Source organism: Trachurus trachurus (genome assembly GCF_905171665.1).
Source record: "Trachurus trachurus genome assembly, chromosome: 4".
NCBI lineage: Eukaryota > Metazoa > Chordata > Actinopteri > Carangiformes > Carangidae > Trachurus > Trachurus trachurus.
The window spans coordinates 33,390,892-33,404,186 of NC_139898.1; the positions used below are offsets into that span (position 1 = coordinate 33,390,892).

Genomic DNA, 13,295 nt, shown 5'->3' on the forward strand with positions numbered 1-13,295 from the left:
TATTTCCCACATCCATAATATAATCCACATGTTAAGTGCCAATAACAATAAAGTAATAAAGTTTCATCATCAAACAAAAATAATCTAATCCAGAAGTAGAAAATTAACCAACAAAACCAGAGAAAACCCAAGAAAAACCATCACAGTCTGTATCCGTGCAGACAAACCTACACATACAGTCGACTGCAGCATCATGATGAATCTCACTAAACACTCCTGTTTACTTGAGCTCACACAACTCAGCTGAACCTGAATAAACGTAGAGTCCAGGATGTAGAGGGTGAGTGAAGGTGGTCTGGACTCTGTGGAGGAGAGTCATGGTTTCAGTGACGCTGTAGAAAGACAGAGTACCTGCCCTGTGATCCAGGTACACTCCTATTCTGGAGGACTGAGGGCCTGAGATGGAGGTATCATTACTGTTATGTCTGAATATATAACCACCATTGTAGCAGTCCAATGACCAGGATTTGTCATTGTATCCAAATCCAGATTCAGACCCTGACCCTGTTCTCTGGATGTTCTTATAGGAAACTGCTATTAAAACAAAACCACTCCTCTTCACCTCCCAGTAACAACGTCCTGTCAGACCCTCTGGACTCAGGACCTGGTAACATCCAGTGAATCTGTCTGGATGACTTGGATATGACTGGTCCTCACTTATCCAAATTACTTTTCTGTTCCTGTCACTCAATGACAAACGTGTGTTTGCTGTGTTTGAATCCAAAATGATTTGTTTTGAATATCTCAAGAACTCAGCTCTGGTCTGAGGTTCCCTCTGCAGCGGTAAAACTTCCACCTTTGACCACTCCTCACCGAGAACAGCCTGCAGTTTATCTCTGGCCTCTGACACTGCTGCTGTCACTTCCTCAAAATGTGGTCGCTTGACGGTGGGTAACTGCGTTGCTTCACCCAGATGAGGCAGAGAGGGGTAGTTGTTTAGGAAATGGAGGTGGTCCTCTGTGATTGACAGCTGCTCCAGACCAGAGTCTTCCCTCCTCAGCTCAGTGATCTCCTGCTGCAGCTTCTCCTCCAGCTCTTTGACTCGACTCACTTCAGTTTCCTGTTGAGATCTGATCTGCTGCTTCACCTCAGACCTTCTCTTCTCAATGAGTTGGATCAAGTGGGTGAAGGTCTTCTCACTGTTACTAACAGCTTCATCAGCAGAGAGGTTGATGGCCTCTGCCTCCTGTTGAAGCACCTTCACATCTTTCTCTCTGTCCTGGATTCTCTGTTGGATCTTTTGACGACTCAGCCCGAGCTCCTTCTGTTTCTCGGCCCTTTCTGCTACAGCTGTGACTGCGTCGTGGCCTTTGTGTTCATCCATGAAGCAGAGAGAACAGATACACTGCTGATCAGTGCGGCAGAAAATCTTCATCACCTCATTATGGCGAGGGCAGATGTTCTCCAGAAGTTTAGAAGAGGCTTGGACCAGCGTGTGTTTCTTCAGTGGAGCTACGTCGTAGTGAGGCTGAAGGTGCTGCTCACAGTAAGAGGCCGTACACACCAGACAGGACTTGACGGCTTTCAGCTTCCTCCCAGTGCAGTAGTCACAGGCCACGTCTCCAGGTCCAGCGTAGGAGTGATCAGGTGAAGCAGCTTTCAGTCCTACCTTCTTCAGTTCCTCCACTAACTCTGCAAACATGGTGTTTTTCATCAGGGCTGGCCTCGGTGTGAAGCTCTGTCTGCACTGAGGGCAGCAGCATGTGTTGCTCTGATCATCTTCACCCCAGTAGTTTTTAATACAGCTCATACAGTAGCTGTGTCCACAGGGAATAGTCACCGGCTCCTTTAGAAGATCCAGACAGATGGAACAGCTCAGTTTGTCTCGATCCAGCTGAAACATTTGCTGCGCCATCTCTCCTCTACAGCCGTCGTCAGTGAAGTCAATAAGTTTCACTTTCTGTTTCCAGGAATAGAGCTGTTCTCTGAGCCACACAAGCTCTGACACGTCACTGGTTTCCTCCGCTGTGTAAAGAGGAGGGTGTGTGAGAGGGGAGGGAACAGTGAACAGGCTGAACTCTGATAGCAGGAGGAGGAGGGAGAGGTCGTCAGACTGGTTTGTGTCAGGAAGAGGAGCAGTGAGTCAGAATATTTACTTGACTTTATCCGTTTATTTGAATGGGACAGTGCATATTAATGGACAAAAACATGTAAATGTGCCTGATTATAGCAGGATGCTAATTTCCGTCCGGAGTCCCATAAACATAAAAACAGTTCAATGACAGTACTCATTACACATAATAATGTAGACAACACAAAAAGACAAAAAGGCGACTATGACAATGAAGAACAAGAGTTTCATTCTGGGAGATAAAGTGCATAAGTGCTGCGTTAAAGTGACAAGTGCTAAAGTGCAAGAGTGCATAGGTACCAGGTTGTATTGCACGATGCCCTATAAAATAATTTATCTAAAGTGCCAGATTGCACAAGGCCCTAAAGTGCACATCAGTTTAAAGTGCCAGGTTGTATTGCACGATGCACATTACACCCAGTTGCACAAGCAGAAGTGTGTAGATATTGCACAAAATGTAATACACAATTGTATCATGTAAGTACTACTAAAACCAAAATGACATACACAAAAATAGTGTGTACAATTAACTGAAAAATAAAAACTCAAAAGGTGCCCCGGCAGTTGTTATAGTATACAGGTTACAGGTGGTCGCATGTCTGGTGTAGAATGTGTTTTATAGAAGAGAAACACACATTTCAGGACTTGTATCATCAGAACAGACATTTCTGTGATTTTCAGCCTCCTTTCATATACACAGTTTTTCTCAGTTGGTTTGGCTCATTTCTCTAAACGCCGCTAGTGATGATGCTGACATGTTTTGGAGAGAACAACCATTAGACTGAGAATCAACAATCAGTTTAGATCAATAAGATCTATTCACCTGGACATTGTGCTACTGCAGTTACCTGTACTTAATCATTTGCAAAGATGTACGAAGACGTTTGCAATTTGATGAAATGAACGAGAAATACAATTCTGTTGTGAACATTTGCCAAGTGGTTTGGAGGTTTGTCCATGTTGTTTTGAGAATGTCATTTCTGTTTTGAAAAATGAGCCAAAATGGAGAAAACTGTAAAGCAAATGATTTTTGAGATTGATTTTTAAAAAGAACGAGACGTTTGCTGTTCAAATAGTGACTGAGATGATTTATTTAATGTTGTACAAAAAGTTTACACACCTGTTCCCTAAAACTGTGACCAAGTAACATCACTTCAACCCACTTTAAAAGATCATATTTTTAAATTTTACAATCTTATATTTTTTTCATTGACAACATGGATAAAATTCAGATTATTATAGTTTTTTTTATATATATATATTTCTCCATACATAAGAGTAAAGTGATTTAGATAACATGATTACAACAGCAGAGTAAACATTAAATCATCCAAGTTATATTCATAGTGACACAAACATCTGGCAGAGGATTAATATGATCAATAATCTTTGATAGACATTTTACACATGCTGATATTTTCCACATCCATAATATAATCCACATGTTAAGTGGTGATAACAATAAAGTAATAAAGTTTCATCATCAAACAAAAATAATCTAATCCAGAAGTAGAAAATTAACCAACAAAACCAGAGAAAACCCAAGAAAAACCATCACAGTCTGTATCAGTGCAGACAAACCTACACATACAGTCGACTGCAGCATCATGGATGAATCTCACTAAACACTCCTGTTTACTTGAGCTCACACAACTCAGCTGAACCTTGATAAACCAAGAATCCAGGATGTAGAGGCTGAGTGAAGGTGGTCTGGACTCTGTGGAGGAGAGTCATGGTTTCAGTGACGCTGTAGAAAGACAGAGTACCTGCCCTGTGATCCAGGTACACTCCTGTTCTGGAGGACTGAGGGCCTGAGATGGAGGTAACTTTACCGTTATGTCTGAATATATAACCACCACTGTAGCAGTGTAATGACCAGGATTTGTCATTGTATCCAAATACAGATTCAGACCCTGTCCCTGTTCTCTGGATGTTCTTGTAGGAAACTGCTATTAAAACGTTACCACTCCAATTCACCTCCCAGTAACAACGTCCTGTCAGACCCTCTGGACTCAGGACCTGCTGACATCCAGTGAATCTGTCTGGATGACTTGGATATGACTGGTCCACACTCATCAGAGTTACTTTTCTGTTCTTGTCACTCAATGACAAACATTTGTATGCTGTGTTTGAATCCAAAATGATTTGTTTTGAAAATCTCAAGAACTCAGCTCTGGTCTGAGGTTCTCTCTGCAGCGGTAAAACTTCCACCTTTGACCACTCCTCACCGAGAACAGCCTGCAGTTTATCTCTGGCCTCTGACACTGCTGCTGTCACTTCCTTAAAATGTGGTCGCTTGACGGTGGGTAACTGCGTTGCTTCACCCAGATGTGGCAGAGAGGGGTAGTTGTTTAGGAAATGGAGGTGGTCCTCTGTGATTGACAGCTGCTCCAGACCAGAGTCATTCCTCCTCAGCTCAGTGATCTCCTGCTGCAGCTTCTCCTCCAGCTCTTTGACTCGACTCACTTCAGTTTCCTGTTGAGATCTGATCTGCTGCTTCACCTCAGACCTTCTCTTCTCAATGAGTTGGATCAAGTGGGTGAAGGTCTTCTCACTGTTACTAACAGCTTCATCAGCAGAGAGGTTGATGGCCTCCGCCTCCTGTTGAAGCACCTTCACATCTTTCTCTCTGTCCTGGATTCTCTGTTGGATCTTTTGACGACTCAGCCCGAGCTCCTTCTGTTTCTCAGCCCTTTCTGCTACAGCTGTGACTGCGTCGTGGCCTTTGTGTTCATCCATGGAGCAGAGATGACAGATACACTGCTGATCAGTGCGGCAGAAAATCTTCATCACCTCATTATGGCGAGGGCAGATGTTCTCCAGAACTTTAGAAGAGGCTTGGACCAGCGTGTGTTTCTTCAGTGGAGCTACGTCGTAGTGAGGCTGAAGGTGCTGCTCACAGTAAGAGGCCGTACACACCAGACAGGACTTGACGGCTTTCAGCTTCCTCCCAGTGCAGTAGTCACAGGCCACGTCTCCAGGTCCAGCGTAGGAGTGATCAGGTGAAGCAGCTTTCAGTCCTACCTTCCTCAGTTCCTCCACCAACTCTGCTACCAGGGTGCTTTTCACCAGGGCTGGCCTTGGTGTGAAGCTCTGTCTGCACTGAGGGCAGCTGCATGTGTTCTTCTGATCATCTTCACCCCAGTAGTTTTTAATACAGCTCATACAGTAGCTGTGTCCACAGGGAATAGTCACCGGCTCCTTTAGAAGATCCAGACAGATGGAACAGCTCAGTTTGTCTCCATCCAGCTGAAACATTTGCTGCGCCATCTCTCCTCTACAGCCGTCGTCAGTGAAGTCAATAAGTTTCACTTTCTGTTTCCAGAAATAGAGCTGTTCTCTGAGCCACACAAGCTCTGACACGTCACTTGTTTCCTCCGCTGTGTAAAGAGGAGGGTGTGTGAGAGGGGAGGGAACAGTGAACAGGCTGAACTCTGATAGCAGGAGGAGGAGGGAGAGGTCGTCAGGCTGGTTTGTGTCAGGAAGAGGAGCAGTGAGTCAGAATATTTACTTGACTTTATCCGTTTATTTGAATGGGACAGTGCACATTAATTGACAAAAACATGTCAATGTGCCGGAATAAAGGAAGATGCTAATTTCCGTCCAGAGTCCCATAAACATAAAAACAGTTCAATGACAGTACACATTACACATAATAATGTAGATGTAACAGAGTTTTGGTGTTGATTCCACTTCCACAGTGACAGCCAATCATATTTATCTTTATTCATGTATCACGGACGCTCACTGGTTAGCAGGGCTCCCCTCAGCACATAAATATGGGCTGTGACGTAAACACAGTGCCAGTATGCGAGGATTGAGCCCATGGTAGGTTTGTTACACGAAGCACAGCGTTATAGCCACTGAAACTGTGTAAACAATGTAATGTAATAATGCAGTTATCATGATATTATGTTCAGGAAGCTGGCGACAGTTTTACATGTAACTAAATGTGTTACAGAGGGTTTATTTTGTGTAATGTTTATAACTAGCGACCTTAGCTCGAAGGCTAAGCTAACTTGCTAATTTTCCTCCATAAAGCTGTGCTAACGAGTGCTGTGCTTGACCGTGAGCTGACCAGTCATTTCCGTATCATTGTCCAGGCAATAAAAGTCCGGTCCTGAAGCTAAGAGAGTGTCGGTCCTTCTTGCAACTAAACAACACAACGCAGACAACTGTTACATAGACAACACAAAAAGACAAAAAGGCGACTATGACAATGAAGAACAAGAGTTTCATTCTGGGAGATAAAGTGCATAAGTGCTGCGTTAAAGTGACAAGTGCTAAAGTGCAAGAGTGCATAGGTACCAGGTTTTATTGCACGATGCCCTATAAAAACATTTACCTAAAGTGCCAGATAGTATTGCACAAGGCCCTAAAGTGCACATCAGTTTAAAGTGCCAGGTTGTATTGCACGATGCCCATTACACCCAGTTGCACAAGCAGAAGTGTGTAGATATTGCACAAAATGTAATACACAATTGTATCATGTAAGTACTACTAAAACCAAAATGACATACACAAAAATATTGTGTACAATTGACTGATAAGTAAAAACTCAAAAGGTGCCCCGGCAGTTGTTATAGTATACAGGTTACAGGTGGTCGCATGTCTGGTGTAGAATGTGTTTTATAGAAGAGAAACACACATTTCAGAACTTGTATCATCAGAACAGACATTTCTGTGATTTTCAGCCTCCTTTCATATTTACAGTTTTTCTCAGTTGGTTTGGCTCATTTCTCTAAACGCTGCTAGTGATGATGCTGACATGTTTTGGAGAGAACAACCATTAGACTGAGAATCAACAATCAGTTTAGATTTATAAGTTCTATTCACCTGGACATTGTGCTACTGCAGCTACCTGTATTTAATCATTTACAAAGATGTACGAAGACATTTGCAATTTGATGAAATGATCGAGAAATACAATTCTGTTGTGAACATTTGCCAAGTGGTTTGGAGGTTTGTCCATGTTGTTTTGAGAATGTAATTTCTGTTTTTAAAAATGAGCCAAAATGGAGAAAACTGTAAAGCAAATGATTTTTGAGATTGATTTTTAAAAAGAATGAGACGTTTGCTGTTCAAATGGAGACTGAGATGATTTATTCAATGTTGTACAAAAAGTTTACACACCTGTTCCCTAAAACTGTGACCAAGTAACAACACTTCAACCCACTTTAAAAGATCATATTTTTAAATTTTACAATCTTATATTTTTTCATTGACAACATGGATAAAATTTAGATTATTATAGTTTTTTAAATATATTTCTCCATGAATAAGAGTAAAGTGATTTAGATAACATGATTACAACAACAGAGTAAACATTAAATCATCCAAGTTATATTCATAGCGACACAAACATCTGGCAGATGATTAATATGATCAATAAACTTTGATAGACATTTTACACATGCTGATATTTTCCACATCCATAATATAATCCACATGTTAAGTGCCAATAACAATAAAGTAATAAAGTTTCATCATCAAACAAAAATAATCTAATCCAGAAGTAGAAAATTAACCAACAAAACCAGAGAAAACCCAAGAAAAACCATCACAGTCTGTATCAGTGCAGACAAACCTACACATACAGTCGACTGCAGCATCATGATGAATCTCACTAAACACTCCTGTTTACTTGAGCTCACACAACTCAACTGAACCTGGACAAACCCAGAATCCAGGATGTAGAGGCTGAGTGAAGGTGGTCTGGACTCTGTGGAGGAGAGTCATGGTTTCAGTGACGCTGTAGAAAGACAGAGTACCTGCCCTGTGATCCAGGTACACTCCTATTCTGGAGGACTGAGGGCCTGAGATGGAGGTATCATTACTGTTATGTCTGAATCTATAACCACCACTGTAGCAGTATAATGCCCAGGATTTGTCATTGTATCCAAATACAGATTCAGTCCCTGTCCCTGTTCTCTTGATGTTCTTGTAGGAAACTGCTATACGAACGTGACCACTCCACTTCACCTCCCAGTAACAACGTCCTGTCAGACCCTCTGGACTCAGGACCTGCTGACATCCAGTGAATCTGTCTGGATGACTTGGATATGACTGGTGCTCACCCATCCAAGTTACTTTTCTGTTCCTGTCACTCAATGACAACCATGTGTATGCTGTGTTTGAATCCAAAATGATTTGTTTTGAATATCTCAAGAACTCAGCTCTGGTCTGAGGTTCTCTCTGCAGCGGTAAAACTTCCACCTTTGACCACTCCTCATTGAGAACAGCCTGCAGTTTATCTCTGGCCTCTGACACTGCTGCTGTCACTTCCTCAAAATGTGGTCGCTTGACGGTGGGTAACTGCGTTGCTTCACCCAGATGTGGCAGAGAGGGGTAGTTGTTTAGGAAATGGAGGTGGTCCTCTGTGATTGACAGCTGCTCCAGACCAGAGTCTTTCCTCCTCAGCTCAGTGATCTCCTGCTGCAGCTTCTCCTCCAGCTCTTTGACTCGACTCACTTCAGTTTCCTGTTGAGATCTGATCTGCTGCTTCACCTCAGACCTTCTCTTCTCAATGAGTTGGATCAAGTGGGTGAAGGTCTTCTCACTGTTACTAACAGCTTCATCAGCAGAGAGGTTGATGGCCTCCGCCTCCTGTTGAAGCACCTTCACATCTTTCTCTCTGTCCTGGATTCTCTGTTGGATTTTTCGACGACTCAGCCCGAGCTCCTTCTGTTTCTCAGCCCTTTCTGCTACAGCTGTGACTGCGTCGTGGCCTTTGTGTTCATCCATGAAGCAAAGATGACAGATACACTGCTGATCGGTGCGGCAGAAAATCTTCATCACCTCATTATGGCGAGGGCAGATGTTCTCCAGAAGTTTAGAAGAGGCTTGGACCAGCGTGTGTTTCTTCAGTGGAGCTACGTCGTAGTGAGGCTGAAGGTGCTGCTCACAGTAAGAGGCCGTACACACCAGACAGGACTTGACGGCTTTCAGCTTCCTCCCAGTGCAGTAGTCACAGGCCACGTCTCCAGGTCCAGCGTAGGAGTGATCAGGTGAAGCAGCTTTCAGTCCTACCTTCTTCAGTTCCTCCACTAACTCTGCTACCAGGGTGCTTTTCATCAGGGCTGGCCTCGGTGTGAAGCTCTGTCTGCACTGAGGGCAGCTGCATGTGTTCTTCTGATCATCTTCACCCCAGTAGTTTTTAATACAGCTCATACAGTAGCTGTGTCCACAGGGAATAGTCACCGGCTCCTTTAGAAGATCCAGACAGATGGAACAGCTCAGTTTGTCTCCATCCAGCTGAAACATTTGCTGCGCCATCTCTCCTCTACAACCGTCGTCAGTGAAGTCAATAAGTTTCACTTTCTGTTTCCAGGACTAGAGCTGTTCTCTGAGCCACACAAGCTCTGACACGTCACTGGTTTCCTCCGCTGTGTAAAGAGGAGGGTGTGTGAGAGGGGAGGGAACAGTGAACAGGCTGAACTCTGATAGGAGGAGGAGGAGGGAGAGGTCGTCAGACTGGTTTGTGTCAGGAAGAGGAACAGGGCGTCATGACTCTGTTGTGTTCCTTGTCTGTCTTGTCTTAGTGTTATGTCCTTTTATGGGTCCCTGTTTAGTTAAGTTTAGTTCCTGTTTTATTTTGAAGTTCTGTGTTGTGTCATGGTCTGTGTATTTGTCCTAGTTTAGTTCCTGTTTTATTTTGAAGTCCTTGTCCTGTCTTCCTGTGTGCTCCCTGCCCTTGATTACCGAACGTGTCTCACCTGTCTGATTGCACCACCTGTTTCTCGTTTCCGTGTGTGTATATAACCTCTGTGTTCTCCCTTGTCTCATGTCGGTTCATTTGTCGTTTGTCCTCGTGATTCCATGGTGTGTTTCCTGTGTTCCCGTTTCGTGTCGAGCCTGGTAAATAAAGCCTTTTGTTCTTCAAGTCTGCATTTGGGTCCTGCATCCCTGAAAATCCTGACACAGTGAGTCAGAATATTAACTTTACTTTATCCGTTTATTTGGATGGGACAGTGCACATTAATGGATAAAAACATGTAAATGTGCCGGATTATAGCAAGATGCTAGTTTCCGTCCGGAGTCCCATAAACATAAAAACAGTTCAATAACAGTACACATTACACATAATAATGTAGACAACACAAAAAGACAAAAAGGCGACTATGACAATGAAGAACAAGAGTTTCATTCTGGGAGATAAAGTGCATAAGTGCTGGTTTAAAGTGACAAGTGCTAAAGTGCAAGAGTGCATAGGTACCAGATAGTATTGCACAAGGCCCTAAAGTGCACATCAGTTTAAAGTGCCAGGTTGTGTTGCACGATGCCCATTACACCCAGTTGCACAAGCAGAAGTGTGTAGATATTGCACAAAATGTAATACACAATTGTATCATGTAAGTACTACTAAAACAAAATAACATACACAAAAACATTGTATACAATCAGTGACGGCTGGTATCAATGGGCTAGTGGGGCTAAGCCCTCCCTGCATTACACAACAAAAGATGAGGAAAAAATATTGTATATATAGCCTATATTATATTCTCTAAATAACATACAAAAGATTGTTCTAAGTCTTTAGTAAAATCGGAACTGGCAACAATATTAAATAGTTTCAAGAAAAACACAGGATATCTCTAAATGGGCTAATTTTAATCAGCCCCAGCTCACCGAGTCTGCTCTCATTCATTTTCCGACTGTGGATGATTGACAGGAGCCATGTCCCGCCCTCGCCATTGACCGACTGTTGGGGCTAATTTCATTCAGCCCACAGGCCGAGCGGTTCTGACCAATCAGCAGCGGTCAGTGATTGACAGGCGTCATGTCCCGCCCCCTTGGTTTACTTGTCATTGGGGCTAATTTCATTTAGCCCAACACCGCTGTTTTCAGACCAATGACAGGAACCGGAGGAAAAGTTGTGTTGTTGTGGGAGGGAGAAGACAGAAACAGCGGCGCTAGGCGCTAGCATCACATTTACTGCTCTAAACTGTCTTTGCTAACATGAACGAAGTGGAGAATCTAGTTTCTAAACTCACCGGGAGCACCATGACATGGCGATAACAGACCAGAAGGCCGTCGATATGAGCTGCATATATCGTCTTCTTTTTTTTCTTTTTTTTTTAATTGAGCAATATCGTCAGGTGTGTGTGCGTGCGTAGGTGTTTGTGTGTGTGCGTGCGGCGTGAGAGAGAGAGAGAGAGAGAGAGAGAGAGAGAGAGAGAGAGAGAGAGAGAGAGAGAGTTATTTTTACAACTTCTCCAATATGGAATTGGGGGTAAAATATATGATCTAATCAGATCCAAATATTCTGACAACCAGTGCTGTGTTAAAATTGGAAACAACAGAACAGAGTTCTTCAAACAAGGAAAAGGAGTGCATCAGGGATGCAACCTGTCTCCTACTCTGTTCAATATTTATATCAATAAATTGGCCACTCTTCTTGAACAGTCCCCAAGCCCAGGATTAGATCTACAAGGCAAAGAAATCAAATTCCTCATGTATGCAGATGACCTGGTTCTACTATCCCCAACAGAACATGGTCTACAGCAGAACCTCTCTCTGCTGGAGACGTTCTGTCAAAACTGGGCTGTAGATATCAACCTTAACAAAACCAAAGTCATGGTATTCCAAAAAAAGGCCAGGCTGCAGGAATCCAAACATGTTTTCAGGGTAAGAGGGACCACACTTCAGCATACAATGGAATATAATTATCTCGGCATCATTATCAATGCATCCGGTAGCTTTAACAAAGCAATAAATTCCCTCAGCACGCAGAGCCTACTATAGCATCAAAAGCTCACTATACAAATTCAATCCTCCAATTACAATTTGGCTAAAATGATTTAACAGTATAATAAAACCCATACTTATGTATGGAAGTGAAGTGTGGGGCCCTCTAATGACACAGAGGCACACCTCGTGGGACACAACACCCACAGAGAAATTTAATCTTCAGTTCTGCAAAGAAATCCTCAAGGTCCATAGAAACTGTCCAAATCATGCATGTAGAGCAGAGCTGGGACACTTCCCTCTCTCTCTACACATGATTAAAAGGTCAATTAAGTTTCAGGTGCACTTAGCACAAGCTGATCCTGACTCCTACTGTATAACCACAGAGCCTTTCTCTGTAACAGCCTCTGCCCAGAGACAGACCCCCTGAGTAACACCAGAGAAACCTACCACCTCAAAATCGAAGACCTCCAAAATCTCTCCAAAACTCACATAATATCAATCGACAAAGAGAACAAAATAAATTATATTAACAATTGGAAAAATGAAATTAAAACCATCAACAAATTGGAATGTTATCGCTCACTGGATAGAGAATACTCTCCAGCACAATATCTAATAAGTGTACAAAATCCCAAACAAAAACACACATTGGCAATGTACAGGCTCTCTGACCATCAACTAGAGGTGGAAAAAGGTCGGCATAAGAAAGAGTGGAAGCCCAGAGAACTAAGAACATGTAAACACTGTTCTTCAGGAGAAACAGAAACTGAGGCCCATTTTCTCCTCTCCTGCCCTCTGTACCAAAGTGAGAGAGAGGTGTTCATACAAAAGATAACTGCAGCAGATCCATCATACCAAGGGAAAACAGGTGACGATCTGTTAAAAGTATTTCTGGGAGAAGATCCACAATTTGCTAAATTAGCTGCACAATATGTAACATTCTGCCACGATACTAGAAAAGTACACGAATGCTGATCAGAACCACTATTGATGTCATTTAATATTGTTGTTGCTTTTTATTATCATTTGTTACTATCAGAACCATTATTGATGTCACTTAATATTGTTATCATTTTTATTTTTTTTTTTATTTTTTTTTAATCATTTGTTACTCTCATCACTTAAGAACAATATGTGTATGTTTTATATAGTATATAACAACTTGCAACAGTCTAATGATGCCCAATCTTACCACACATATTTATTTTTTGTTTCATGTGATGTAGACTATGTATAAGAGAGAGAGAGAACTTGATCAGCACACACATGCATGCTCTCACACACGCATAGGGTAAATCATTTTATGTATATTTTTTATTTATTTGTATATTGTTGTATATATTCATGAGTTGTACTGTGTCATTGATTACTAATGCTTTGGCAACATAGTTCTTTTAACTGTCATGCCAATAAAGCGAATTTGAAGAGAGAGAGAGAGAGAGAGAGAGAGAGAGAGAGAGAGAGAGAGAGAGAGAGAGAGAGAGAGAGAGAGAGAGAGAGAGAGAGAGAGAGAGAGAGAGAGAGAGAGAGAGAG

The 13,295-nt window shown here is 42.5% G+C and overlaps 3 protein-coding genes across 3 annotated transcripts; all 3 read right to left on the reverse strand.

Annotated features, from left to right (window-relative positions):
- Positions 1-220: 220 nt before the first annotated feature.
- Positions 221-1,855, reverse strand: LOC310985385 (E3 ubiquitin/ISG15 ligase TRIM25-like; the record flags this gene model as incomplete). Its single annotated transcript, XM_083970959.1, has 1 exon — positions 221-1,855. The coding sequence occupies one exon, from the start codon at positions 1,853-1,855 to the stop codon at positions 221-223; it is 1,635 nt and encodes a 544-aa protein (XP_083827085.1).
- A 1,485-nt stretch (positions 1,856-3,340) lies between these two features.
- On the reverse strand, positions 3,341-5,341 carry LOC310984330 (E3 ubiquitin/ISG15 ligase TRIM25-like; the record flags this gene model as incomplete). The annotated part of the gene is made up of 1 exon (XM_083969515.1): positions 3,341-5,341. The coding sequence occupies one exon, from the start codon at positions 5,339-5,341 to the stop codon at positions 3,707-3,709; it is 1,635 nt and encodes a 544-aa protein (XP_083825641.1). The 3' UTR covers positions 3,341-3,706.
- A 1,962-nt stretch (positions 5,342-7,303) lies between these two features.
- On the reverse strand, positions 7,304-9,346 carry LOC310984501 (E3 ubiquitin/ISG15 ligase TRIM25-like; the record flags this gene model as incomplete). Its single annotated transcript, XM_083969720.1, has 1 exon — positions 7,304-9,346. The coding sequence occupies one exon, from the start codon at positions 9,344-9,346 to the stop codon at positions 7,712-7,714; it is 1,635 nt and encodes a 544-aa protein (XP_083825846.1). The 3' UTR covers positions 7,304-7,711.
- Positions 9,347-13,295: the final 3,949 nt, after the last annotated feature.